This window comes from Nannobrachium achirus (genome assembly GCF_963921795.1).
Source record: "Nannobrachium achirus genome assembly, chromosome: 20".
NCBI classification, from domain to species: domain Eukaryota; kingdom Metazoa; phylum Chordata; class Actinopteri; order Myctophiformes; family Myctophidae; genus Nannobrachium; species Nannobrachium achirus.
In genome coordinates, this window is record NC_137827.1 from 41,167,927 (window position 1) to 41,181,141 (window position 13,215).

General features: G+C 44.0%; 1 protein-coding gene across 1 annotated transcript in view; it reads left to right on the top strand.

The window, feature by feature from the left end:
* Positions 1-13,215, top strand: part of kif6 (kinesin family member 6) — a gene marked incomplete at both ends in the record, with an annotated part of 173,812 nt that overhangs the window by 139,988 nt on the left and 20,609 nt on the right. The window contains 4 exons of the mRNA XM_080751059.1: positions 8,144-8,251; positions 9,191-9,259; positions 9,929-9,936; positions 12,810-12,925. Coding sequence (XP_080607185.1) covers positions 8,144-8,251; positions 9,191-9,259; positions 9,929-9,936; positions 12,810-12,925 — 301 coding nt within the window. The remainder of the gene's footprint in view (positions 1-8,143; positions 8,252-9,190; positions 9,260-9,928; positions 9,937-12,809; positions 12,926-13,215) is intronic.

Sequence of the window (13,215 nt, forward strand, 5' to 3'; positions counted from 1 at the left end):
CGAAAAACCCTTTGTGTGTAAACAGTGTGACAAGGGTTTCAGTGTGTTAGGTAACCTGAAGACACACCAGCGTGTCCACAGTGGAGAAAAACCCTTTGTCTGTAAACAGTGTGACAAGGGTTTCAGTGTGATAGGGAGTCTGAAGGCACACCAGCGTATCCACAGTGGAGAAAAACCCTTTGTGTGTAAACGGTGTGACAAGGGTTTCAGTGTGATAGGGAGTCTGAAGGCACACCAGCGTATCCACAGTGGTGAAAAACCCTTTGTCTGTAAACAGTGTGACAAGAGTTTCAGTCAGTTAGGTCACCTCAGGAGACATCAGCGTGTCCATACAGGAGAAAAGCCCTTTGTTTAGGCATTTAGCCCTTTGTGTTTACACACAAAGGGCTTTTCTCCTGTATGGACACGCTGAAGAGGCACCAGCGTCTCCACACCACATAAGAGCTGCATGGGAATTGTCAGCGCTACCGTTGCAGAGACTTTGAGGAGGAAGCATTTGAAAACATATTTTCCTTTCTCATAATGGAAGTCAATGAAACAAACTCTCATTCAGAGTATATTCTGGGTTGGGTCATCAACTTGATGGCAATAGAAGATTCTCCTCGCTAACTACCTCCAGGAATGAAGCCCGTCAAGTCATGACGCCAAAATGCATAACCTGGTATCACGGTGGTGGCGAAAGTTGGAAGAAAGCCCCAAGTTGGAAGAGAGTCCCATTTGGGATTACTTTGAATATGACTGTGTTTCAGATAAGAGTAAATGCCTAGTAGAAAATGGTAATACGGCAAGCGGTGCATTACTCAAGGGGAAAAACCCCACAAATCTAAGGCCATTTGAAAAGCATGTATAAGAAGACCTAGCGTACCTGGACAAGGTAAAGGACACCGCCCCAGCCGAGCCTCCCTCCCCCGAGACAGATGCCAATCCTCGGCCAGGTAGCAGAAGAAACCCATGACCAAAACAGTGATATATTCTGTCATTGTGTTCCTTAGGCATGGAATGATAGTGAAAATAAATTATTGCCCTTTTTGCTGGGGACCCCCTGCAACCCCCTCAAGGATCCCTGGGGGTCCTCGAAGCCCACTTTGAGAACCACTGGTTTGGTTACTAGGGTATATAAAAAACACCAGTTGTGAGGTCAAATAGAGAGGTTGTATGTCTCAACATTTCTGCCACTCTCCACAATATGTTTTGTAGATTTTTTATAATTTTAATACTTTTTCCGGAGCTTTTTTAATCTCACCCCTGACAAATACCCCATATTATGTAAAAGACTAAAACTAACACTAAAACTAATCAAAACTAAACTAAAACTAAGCATGTTCAAAAAATAAAAACGAAACGAAACTAGCAACCCCACTTTAAAAACGAATTAAAACTAAACTGTAATTGAAAACAAAACCTCAAAACGAATTAAAATAAAAAGTAACTAATGAAAAAATCCAAAACTATTATAACCTTGGTCGGGTATGGGGTTTGGAAAGAATTTAGTAATAAAATAATACAAAATATATTTTTTTATTTTTTTCATTGAGCCCGAGGCCCTACCCGGCCCGACTAATTAGCATACATTTTAGGCCCTACCCTACCCTAAATGTCGGGTCGGGTTCGGGTATGGTCGGGTTCGGGCATAATTTGAGAACTCTAGACCCTACTCTGAGAACCACAAATCTGAGGAACTTCTTCACCTAGTGATGTTAGTGTGGAGTGGAACAGGCAGCATATTGTTTCCATCCTGAATGGCATTTTTGTAGCATTAATGTAGAATATATGTTGCAACAACTTCACAAGAGCGGTGCTATTATGGACTGAAGCCACGTTTTTTCTGGGATGTGTTTTCCAAAAGAAATATAGCAAGTCACAAACTTCCAAGTATGTGAGCTTTGCACAGTAAATCTGACTGGGGTAAAGCTCTGATTTACAGGAACGTGTAAACCTGCAAACACGTGCACGGCACGCACACAGACACGACAAACACACCCACCCACACACGTACGCACACACACACACACACACACACACACACACACACACACACACACACACACACACACACACACACACACACACACACACACACACACACACACACACACACACACACACACACACACAATCTCATTTTTGTGACATACTGAGGACATTACATAAACTTCCATTCATTTCCTGTGGCCTTACCCTAACCTCTATCCCTAAACCTAACCCCTAACCCTAATCCTAAACTTTGTGAGGACCGGCAAATGTCCTCACTTTGTCTATTTTTTCCAATTCTACTATGCTTGTGAGGACCTCTGGTCCTCAGTATGTCACAAAAACGAGAGCGCACACACGCACGCACGCACGCACACAAACACATACATACATGTGTGGCCAAACAGTTGTGTATTTCTCTGTAAAATCCCCAGTGTTCCGTTTGTAACTCTGAGAGTAAACAAATGGAACCAAATGGACGCTTACAGGCAGTGTTGTATTGGTGATTTAGTGTTTAGGTGGCACAATCTTAATGACGTCACATACACGCAGGAGTTAACAGGTCAGACAATGGTCTATTTATTGATATGCATGCATATACGGGCTCGCTACTTTGTTAAATCACCCCGTTTGTGACACTACGAGGTGTGAACTTAAGGGTTGTTTTACATCGATGCATGTCCGTGCACGTGAAGCGGGAGTTCGCGAGAGGCGGCTTTCGTTACTCCCGTTAAAAAAATATACAGAACTGCAGGGCAGTCGCGCACACGCGTGCGCCGATATCTTCCTTGATCAGCTGGGGTGCACATTTCACAGTCGAGCCCTCCGAGAAGAGAAGACATGAAACAGAAACATCTGACCAGCAGACTTGTTTCTGTACTACACGTTGGCTTTGTGTTTTTTGATCTCACAGAGAGAGGAAATCTTATCCCTCTCATATCCAAAAGCAAAGGTTCACAGATTTATTTCTGAATCGCAAATGGGAAAGAAAAAAAAAATCACGGAAGTCTGACAGACAGACAGACCTTGTGTGTGCAGATTCCGTTCTTTTCCCCTTTTACAAGCAGGAAGCCCAGGCCTTGTTTCTTGCCAGTGTTCGTTGAGTTCCAGCAGGGCTGGAAGAAGTACTTACTCTACCTCAGTAAAAGTATCAATACTGCAATGTAGAAATACTCTGTTACAAGTAAAAGTCCGGGATTCAAAATTGCCTCGGGTAAAAAACTAAACTAAAAAATAGCAGATATACAAGCTCACAGCGCGCGCTGCGAGCTTGTATATCTGCTATTTTTCACTGGTTAAAGCATTCAATAATTCTAGTTCTAATGAGTTAAAGCACCAAAAGTAGAAACTACTCAACTCAAGTTTTTAGAATGTGTCAGATCCAACACGTCGCAAGATGACACGTTTTTTCAATTACCTAAAGTATGTAAAGGGCTTAAGTGGTGTGTTTTACAAAGTAACCAATAACTAAAGTTTTTAAATAATTGTAGTGGAGTTAAAAGTACAATATTTGCCTCTGAAATGTAATGGAGTATAACTAAAAGAATTGAAAATTGGAAAGTAAATAAAATAAAAATCACAATTGTAGGCTACAGCACTTGAGTAGATATACTTAATTACTTTACATCACTGCTTGCCAGTGTCCGTTGAGTTCCAGTGGACATGTTCAAGCGCTCGTTGTCCCGCGGTCGATGGGAAAACAGCGCCACGTGTAATGGATTAAACATGAGTAAGACAGGAACAACTGATGATATTCTTACGTTTTAAGAGGTTATGGAACTGTAAATAGACCACAGAAATACCTCAGGGGCCTTTGGAAAGAAACCGTGGGTTTATGCGCTGTGGTATTTCTGTCGTAAAAAAAAAAATGACGATTGGTGACTCCTCGGCAGGTATGTGAGTCAGAGGCCCCGGCCGGATGTGAAGGATCTGGAGGACGGCCTGGTCAGGACCTACAGATGTCTTCACACGGACCACCACAGCTTAGGTGATGATCCATCTCACTCAGTCATCCTCTGTCTGGCTGTCTGATCTATATCAGTGGTTCTCAAACCTTTTCGTTCCAAGGATTCACAATACCAAATTCACAATTTCACATGTATTTGGCCGTGGACCCTCAACTGAAAATGTTTGTGCCAGGGACCCCCATAGGAGGAGATTTGAAAATATATAGTAACAAACATATATCGATATTTGTCAAAAATGTTCCAAAATACTGCAGATGTACAAGCTCACAACGCGGCACAAAGTCTACATCTGCTATTTTGTATACATGGATTTGGCTGGGGACTCACTGGAACCCACCTAAAGACCTCTGGGGGTCTCCAAACCCCACTTTGAGAACTACTGATTTATAATGTTCTGTGTGTTTCTTTATGTGAGTCTCTATCTTCAGTATCACTTTATCCATCCGCCCATCTGTTCATCTGTCTGTCTGTGAATATTGATCTATTGGCTGTATCTATCAATCTATTTTTCTACATTTCCATCCCCTGTCTCTCTCTTGTCTATCAATCTATCAGTACTGATCTATAAAATATCTGCCTTTTCCCCTGTCTTTGCCTATCAATTGATCTATCTGTCCCAGCCATAAATAAGGCAGGTAACTAAAACACCAAGTGCATATTGTCATCTGGAATATTAGTGTCATCATCAGACAGCCATTGTTTGATTGTAAGTCATGCTACTGTATGGTGAGCACTGCTGAGTTATCACGGTACAAACCCCAGCCAAGTTACAAGACGAAAAAAGAAAATCGCTCCCGGTCATTAGCTTATTGCCAACTCATTTATTAATGTCTTCACCAGCCGTACACTAGCATCACCCTCACAAGTGTCCCTTGATTAACGACAGCGTCTGCTTCTCAGCGCTTTTTGCTCTTCTTTTTTTTTTTTTTTTTTTTAACAGCTGAACAAAAAACGCTGTTGAAAGTTAATGGGCTTTTCTCAGCTCCATTCATCAGCCTTAATCAGGTTTTCCCATTGCACATTTATTGTTTAAGGATAATTTTATCCTACTATTTGGAGGAATAGCTTCCTGTGTTGATAAGCGCACGCAGGGGCGTCACACCAAATTCTGGGCCCTGGGTACAAGGATTCACTGCGGGCCCCCCATGAATATTAACTATTGAAAAATAGCAGATATACAAGCTCACAGCGCGGCACCGAGTGCCACGCTGCGAGCTTGTATATCTGCTATTTTTTTTTTATCGTGAAAATGTGTGCAAGAAACCTATGTCAAGGACCCCCAAGATGATATGTATTGGGCCACGGACCCCGATCTCAAAATATTTAGTTCCAGGGACCCCCAGAAGCAAAATTTGAGTTAGAAATGTTCGCTTAAAAAATACATAATATTCAAACATTTTCACACATTTTCACGACTCTTCAAAAATGGCAGATCTACAAGCTCGCAGCGCGGCACTCGGTGCCGCGCTGTGAGCTTGTATATCTGCTATTTTTCAATAGATAAAGTTATTAGGGCCCCTCCACCTTGGGCCCCAGTAACTCAGTCCCACTTTCCTACCCCTTGTGACGCCCCTGAGCGCACAGGTTTGCCGGGGGCCTCAAAAGCCTTGATACACTGTGTGTATTTTACTGCTCTGGCCTCTGTGGGGACTTCAATGCATAGTATGATTTGTCATTTGATCATGATATGGTGGCACTGACTGGCCTTCCCTGCTCTGCCCCATGTGTAAACATAAAGTGACAGCCATTCTGTATTTTTACAACATTGACTGAAGCCAAAATGACATACTTAGTTAAGGGTTGTCACGGAACAAGGATCTGAACATTACTCCCTGTCGGGCCGAGATGCATGCAGGGCTTGCAGCACAGGGGCGTCACACCACCAAACTCTGGGCCCTGGGTACAAGGATTCACTGCGGGCCCCCCCATGAATGTTAACCATTGAAAAATAGCAGATATACAAGCTCACAGCGCGGCACCGAGTGCCGCGCTGCGAGCTTGTAGATCTGCTATTTTTTGAAAAATTGTGAAAATGTGTGCAAGAAAGTAACCCATGTTTCCAGCATGTCAGTGATGCTCAAATTAGCTTTTTTCATGTGAAGGACCCCCAAAATGATATGAATTTGGCCACAGACTCCCGTCTCAAAATATTTAGTTCCAGGGACCCCCCCGGAAGCAAAATTTGAGTTACAAATGTTCGCTTAAAAAATACATATTCAAAGATTTGCACACATTTTCACGACTTTTCGAAAATAGCAGATCTACAAGCTCGCTGCGCGGCACTCGGTGCCGCGCTGTGAGCTTGTATATCTGCTATTTTTCAACAGCTAAAGTTACTAGGGCCCCTCCACCTTGGGCCCTGGTAACTCAGTCCCACTTTCCTACCCCTTGTGACGCCCCTGGCTTGCAGGCTGAGCATGGGGGGAAAAAAGAAACATTGGAACAGGCAATGCATGCTACTCGGTGTTGTAGCGCCCCCCTGTGGTGTTAAAGCAGTTGTAGTGGGGAAACAAGCTAGAATGGCATCAGGGTTTTAATTCCTCACTTGTGAATCCTGTTGATGCAAAACAAACCTGTGCAGGCAAATAAGAATAAATGCATTCTAGGTTAGGGGGTCTTCAATGTTCTTCAGGCCAAGGACCCCCTAGCTGAGAGAGAGATGAAGCAGGGACCCCCACTACGTATTGTATAAAATGATGTTGCAGATGAAACTTTTTCATAGATTCCATATACTGTAGTTTCATTGTTTGACAGCACGATCATCAGTGTATTTGGGTTTTGGTTTTGGATTCATGTTAATATGTATCTTTCAGACATTTAACCACTTAATAAACCATCAATAGGTCTACTTAGCAGATGCACTTGGCTGGCTATGATGTTGTTGTTTGACATGAGCACGTCCCAAACATTTTGCGAACTGTATGTCTTGTCATTCGGCAGAAGCACTGCTAGGGGCCTCCCGTCTCAAAGAGAGCCGCACAGCACCGCTCCCTCTGCAGCAGATCTCAGGTCAGTTGGACTACACCACCAGCATTCTTTAGGCCAAGGACCCCCAAATGTATATGTATACATTTGGGGGACCCCACCCAGAAGAGAAGATTTGTGTTAATAATTTAAAATTGTTGTGTTTCCAATACTTTCAAGAGTTTTCTTTTTAATATTCATAAAAGGGCAGATGTGCAAGCTCACAGCACGGCACAAAGTGATGCGCTGTGAGCTTTGTATATCTGGTGGGGAATTTTGCTGGGGACCCCCAAGGACCCCTGGGGGGTCCCCGGACCCCACTTTGAGAACCACAGCATTACACTGTAAGTCTTCAGTAAAACATGTCAGGACAAGGCCATACTGTACGCTTAGGCCTTTTGGACTCTACTGTCGAATCAATTACTTAAATGCTTTAATGTTGGCAGCGGTAGCATTTTTTACTCTGCCTGTAGCCATGATATAATAAAGACAGTGTGGCTTGGACTCATTTTAAGTTCGCCTGATCTGCCTGCTTACATGTTCTCTGCAGAGGAAAATCTGCTTTCTATGTGACAACCCTCTTCGAACAGCACCTGTTTCCAGTTGAGGGTAATTAAGGGAAGAACCCACGCAGCGCTCCTATATTTATTATGGCTATCATTTTAATCATATTTATTCGTTTTTGGACGGGACAATGTGAGTTAATGGACACAAATGCACCGTAGAGACATAGGGAATAAGCGATGAGAGCGAAGACATGCAAGTAACGTACAAAACAGAGCATAGTAGTACGTCATTACAACCAACACTATAAATGATGCAAAAGAATGACATGAAATACGGTTTACGAGCTAAAAAAGGATCGTTAGTCGTAGACCATGCAGTCTTTGCGGGGGTCATCACCATGCTGGCTTGTGGTGGACATTTTTGTTATTACTACCGGTATTTACTATTTTTGCCACGGACATACAAATGAGTGGAAAATGATGATACCAGAAACACACAAAGAGCTACAGTATAGCCTTAAATGACCTTTACAGGTCTGTAACTCTGAGAGTACCCAAATGGAACCAAATGAACCCTTACGGCATTTGGTTCCATTTGTGCACTCTCAGAGTTATGGGGGTCTTTGTGCCATAAGCCCGAGTGAATAGACAAGGCCAAGACGTTTGTCGATGTACGGACATAATAAAGTCCCCTGAGTCTTTGACGTTTGAAAATGTGTTTGATATGTATTTTAGGAACTTTGTCCCCAAACCCTCATCCACCATGATGACGGCTGTCCCGCCCTGGAGAGACAGACCACAGGAAGGAGGACATGCCGCATTCACACCTTCGTCAGAGCTGAGGTAGATGAGCTGGGCCACAAACAAACCTGTGTGTGTGTGTGTGTGTGTGTGTGTGTGTGTGTGTGTGTGTGTGTGTGTGTGTGTGTGTGTGTGTGTGTGTGTGTGTGTGTGTGTGTGTGTGTGTGTGTGTGTGTGTGTGTGTGTGTGTGTGTGTGTGTGTGTGTGTGTGTGTGTGTGTGTGTGTGTGTGTGCACGTGCGTACTCATTCATCCACAAACGGTGTGCAGAGGCCCACTGTTGTGCCTGTGAGACAAGTCTGCAGGTTTTGAGCTACTTTTGCTGTTTTTGAATTTGAAATTCTGAAAAGTAACATTTTTGGACATTATGAGTTTCCCACCCGATAGAGACGATATATTTAAACCACTTTCAGCTTGTCGTCCCTATTTTGAGGGCCAAAAAGCCATTATAGCGTCATTATAGTCAAAGATTTGCAAATTGTACACAGGTTTGCCGTCACTGCCTTGAAACTTTGACTTGACCAATGGTGGTTTTAAAACCACTGCCCGAGTGTATGTGCCCTCGTGTGTTTGTGTGTCCACACCAGTATATGTCCATTATGTGAGCGCACACACACACGCACGCACGCACGCACGCGCGCAACCAGTTGAGATTATGGCACCGGCCCCTCAATATAACTTACCGGGTCATCAAATTACAGTAGCACACATGTTGACAGCGTCCCATAGATCCACACGTTCAGCCCCTGGCGCTATAGGTTTTATAGCTCTCAGTGTAGCTGCTTTTGTGAAACCTATGAACACGGCTGTAAATTTTTACGTCTTTGTGAAGTAATGTCTAGAAACTATATTAACAAATCAAAGGCGCATGGTTGTGCTTTCACACCAACGCTGAAACTACCTTTTCTTTATGGCCTCACTAAAGCACTCAATGCATAACGTGTGTCTACTGTGTATGTGTGTCTTTGTTCCTCTCCTATAGCCCTTAACAGCTACAGAGGTGGCATTGTTTCCGTGCATACCCGTGTATGCGTTCGTTGAGCTGAAGCTGGTACGTTGCGGTACCCAGCCGGTCGGCCTCTGCGCCGTTCGATAAACCACTTTTCAAACCTTCGGAAATCAGCGGAAAACGTAATGGATAATATCATCGCTGTTGGGTGAAAACCTCTATGTCCAAATAAAAAATGTTGCTTTTCAGGATTCAAGTTCAAAAACAGCAAAAGTGGCAGATCTATTTGCGGATCTGCTACTTTTGATGGTTTTGTGTGACACTGTAGTATGATCAAGTAGGGTGTTTATTTACGGGAAAAAAGGACACTTAAAGTTAGAGATTGTTGGAGATGAGGTTTCTGCCCCGACGGCGGTGATATAATAGAGAAAAGTTTGCGCTCTGGCATGAATTGTCCAAAAAAGGGGGTTTTCCAAACCAAACAAAATAGCAAGAAGACACAAAGAATGCTCACACGCCGTCGAAACAAAGGGAATAAATAGCCTGCCCTAAGGCAGGCTGATTTTGGTCTAGAGGGGCGGATTCAAATTCCCGTCTGAAAACAACCAGGAGATCCTATTGGTTCACCGATCTGTGCACCTGCCCCATGGCCCACACCCGCTCCCCATAGCGGAGCCCTGACGTCACAACATTTGGAGCGACGTTTTTTTTAACCAAACCTCTATTGACTGTCGCTTCAGCATCTCTTATCTCTTTTGTGTTCCAATCCAGTTACATGAGTAATTTTTTTTCTTTAAATATCAAGGACTTTATACTGGCTTAGCAGCACAAACGTGACGTGGCATGGCGTCAATACATGAAGTCGCCGGTTTGGGTTGGCCAATCACGGAAGCCGATGCACACAATCTCCTGACACACTGAAAATGAAAGCTTCAGCGTTAGTTTAAGCAGGACACAAGAGTCTTTCCCCGCCCAGCTGTAGTCAGCTGTCAGCCAGCTCTTTTCTCATTCCTCATTCACATATCTGCTGGTCTTTACGTCACACTGCTCCGATCAAAGCTCTCTCTCAGTAGGGAAGGCTCCTTTAAATACGGCTTGCTTTCTCTATCTATGCTTGGTTTCCAAAGCCTCGGACACTCGCTGCTAGCTGCCTCCTCCACCCCAGCCTCCAACTTAGATCAGTCTGGCTAAACTCAAATAGGCTACTGTGATTATGTCTGACTAAGATTATGTATTGCTATTGTTCTGCTATTGTATCCCTATGGGGGGGTCTTGCTTGGCGTTCCCTGATTTTGCTCAAAAAGCATGCACAAACTTCAGGTAACATCTCCGAACGCGGAGCCCTTTAACGCCATGATTAACTGTATTCCATTTATGCAATGAATGGTTTAAATCTACTGTACTTTGACGTGATTGTCTCCACCAGCCGAAGGCTGAGGGAGAGTATGTTTTCCCCTCCGTCCGTCCGTGCGTGCGTCCGTGCGTGCGTCCGTCCGTCCGTCCGTCCGTGCGTCCGTGCGTCCTCGCAGTTTGTGTGCACCTAATCTCAGTCGCCGTTGGCCCGGTCGCTGCCAAAGTGAGCACACACATTCCCTGGATGCCAATCTAGAACCTCTGCCCTAAATTTTTCAAATGGGCCTTTTCTAGCGCCACCTAGTGGCTGATGTTTGCAAGACACATTTCTGTGCACTACTCTTACAGATTTTGTCCAAAAATCCTACAAATCGGTAGGCAGTATCTCGACAGTCATGTGATCGACACGGATCTGTCCGATTTTTCATATTCCATCCTGATTGGCTAAGATTGGCTTCCAAAGTTTGTAGGATTGAGCCGTTTGGAACAAAATGCCTCAAATCCCAAACGCAAAGTGCAATTATCATGAAATCGCGCACACACGTTCCCACTAGGTCGAAGAAGAAATGCCACTTCAAATTTTTGAAAGCAGCCTCATGGTGGCGCTATAACAGGCCGATTTGAGGTTTTACCTATAACTCCATCGATCAGTTTCAAACTTTGTAAGCGCATTCCCTAGAGGCCAAGGAAAAACCCTTTCCCTGCATTTTTCACATCAGCCTTTTATAGCGCCACCAGGAGGCCGACTTATGTAAAACACAATTTTTCCTATTATTCCTTGAGATTTTATCCAAAAATCATGCAAATCGGTACACAGTATCTCTATAGTCATGTGATCAAGTCCGATCCATCTGATTTTCCATATTCCATCTTCATTGGCATGATTGTCTTCCAAAGTTTATAGGATCGGGCTGGTTTTAATAAAATGTCTCAAATTACAAACGCACTGTGCAATTATAATGAAATCGTGCACACACGTTTATCATGCATGCAGCGTCCGATTGCTATGAAGGTGAAGAACATATGCCAGCCTTTTTACATTGGCCTATTATACAGTAGCACCACCAGGACGCACGGCCTGGTGGAGACCTGTGCTCGAAAGAGCACTGCTTCTAGTTGTTCCTGACTTAAGTTTCAGCTTCTTTCACCCGCAGGCTGACGCATTTAGGTATTCGTATTTTTACGGTTCTCGTAGCCGCTGGTCTGTCTGAATTGCCATTCGGCTCTGTACACCTCGGGGTCGTACTGTGTGAGACACGCGGCAAGTTTGAGACCGAATAGTCGGAAGCTGTCGGAGTAATGTCAGCCAGGGAAAATCTTTTACACGCACATGCACACACAGACACAAATACGCAAAAGGGGGGGAAAAGGAATATTGTAATCAACAAAGAGAACGGTGTGTCCATTATTGTCCTGGCATTTACAGTGAGGTGCATGAAGGAGCTGTGTGCAAGGTTCCTAAATCTATTAGAAACATGTGTCTGAAATGTAAAAGCTGTAAAGTGACCTACGCCAGTGTCCATGGCATTGTTTGACACATTATGCTGGCTTATAGGGTTTCTTTTTTTATGACAATGGCACTTGAGCATGTTTCAAAGTGCTGCTCGACACAAGCTGGACTGAAGGGCTCTCAAATGTACATAACTTACCCGGCAACAGTCAGTCTTTTCTCTCTCTTTTTTTGCCATTCTTTGATTTCTGACCCTTTCCTGGGAAACACTGCAGACCTATATCAAGAAGCCCGGCAGGATTTAATATAAACCAGTGTGGTTTTGGAATATATGACATCATTTCCCCTCCGCCGCCATATGCACAATAGCAGCACCGCTGTAAATTACTGCCGTATAAAGTCCTTATTCGACTTTCAAAGAAACTTCTGTATTGTGTGTGTGTGTGTGTGTGTGTGTGTGTGTGTGTGTGCGTGTGCGTGTGCGTGTGCGTGTGTGGTAGTGCAGTGGTTCTCAAAGTGGGGCCTGTGGACCACCAGGGGCCCTTGAGGGGTTCCAGGGGGTCCCCAGCAAAATGAGTTAAAATAGCATAAAAATCACTTTAACCACCTTAACCCTATATACTCAAATAATAGCCTATCTACTATACACGCCTTGTAGATCTTTTTTCAAAAAGTCTTCAGGTGGGAGAAAATCTAATATTTTTTAAATATTATGACAAATCCCTGGCACTAGTAAATTCAGATGGGTCAAATACATATTACATTTGGGGGTCCTTGACATGTAAATGTTTCAGAACCACAGGTGTGGTGTAGTGTTGGCTCAGGGCTCCCTGTGGGTGTACGTTTCAGGGCTCTCTCCACCACTGATATGTCCTCATCGTCTTTCCCACTGACTGGAGACCAGCGGACGGACAGCGACATCCTGGCCTTCATCAAAGCCAGACAGAACCTACTCAACAGGACAGGTAACGTACAGTAACACTACTCTGCCTCTCTGTCTCCTTACTGAACCAGATCCAACAACCGTGAGGAACTGGAGTCTGTTCCATCGCATTCTGGAACCGTTTCCGGAACCAGGTTTGACCATATCACTGCATAGATGAGTCTGGTACTTCTATATGGAAGTTTTTTTTTTCCCAAGGGGTGGTTTAAAAAAATTGCTCCCGAGTCTGGATACTAGACACACATGCATCAACCATCCACATTGTTTACATCCCTAGTTCCACACTGCCATCTAGTGGTGATGTGAGGTATT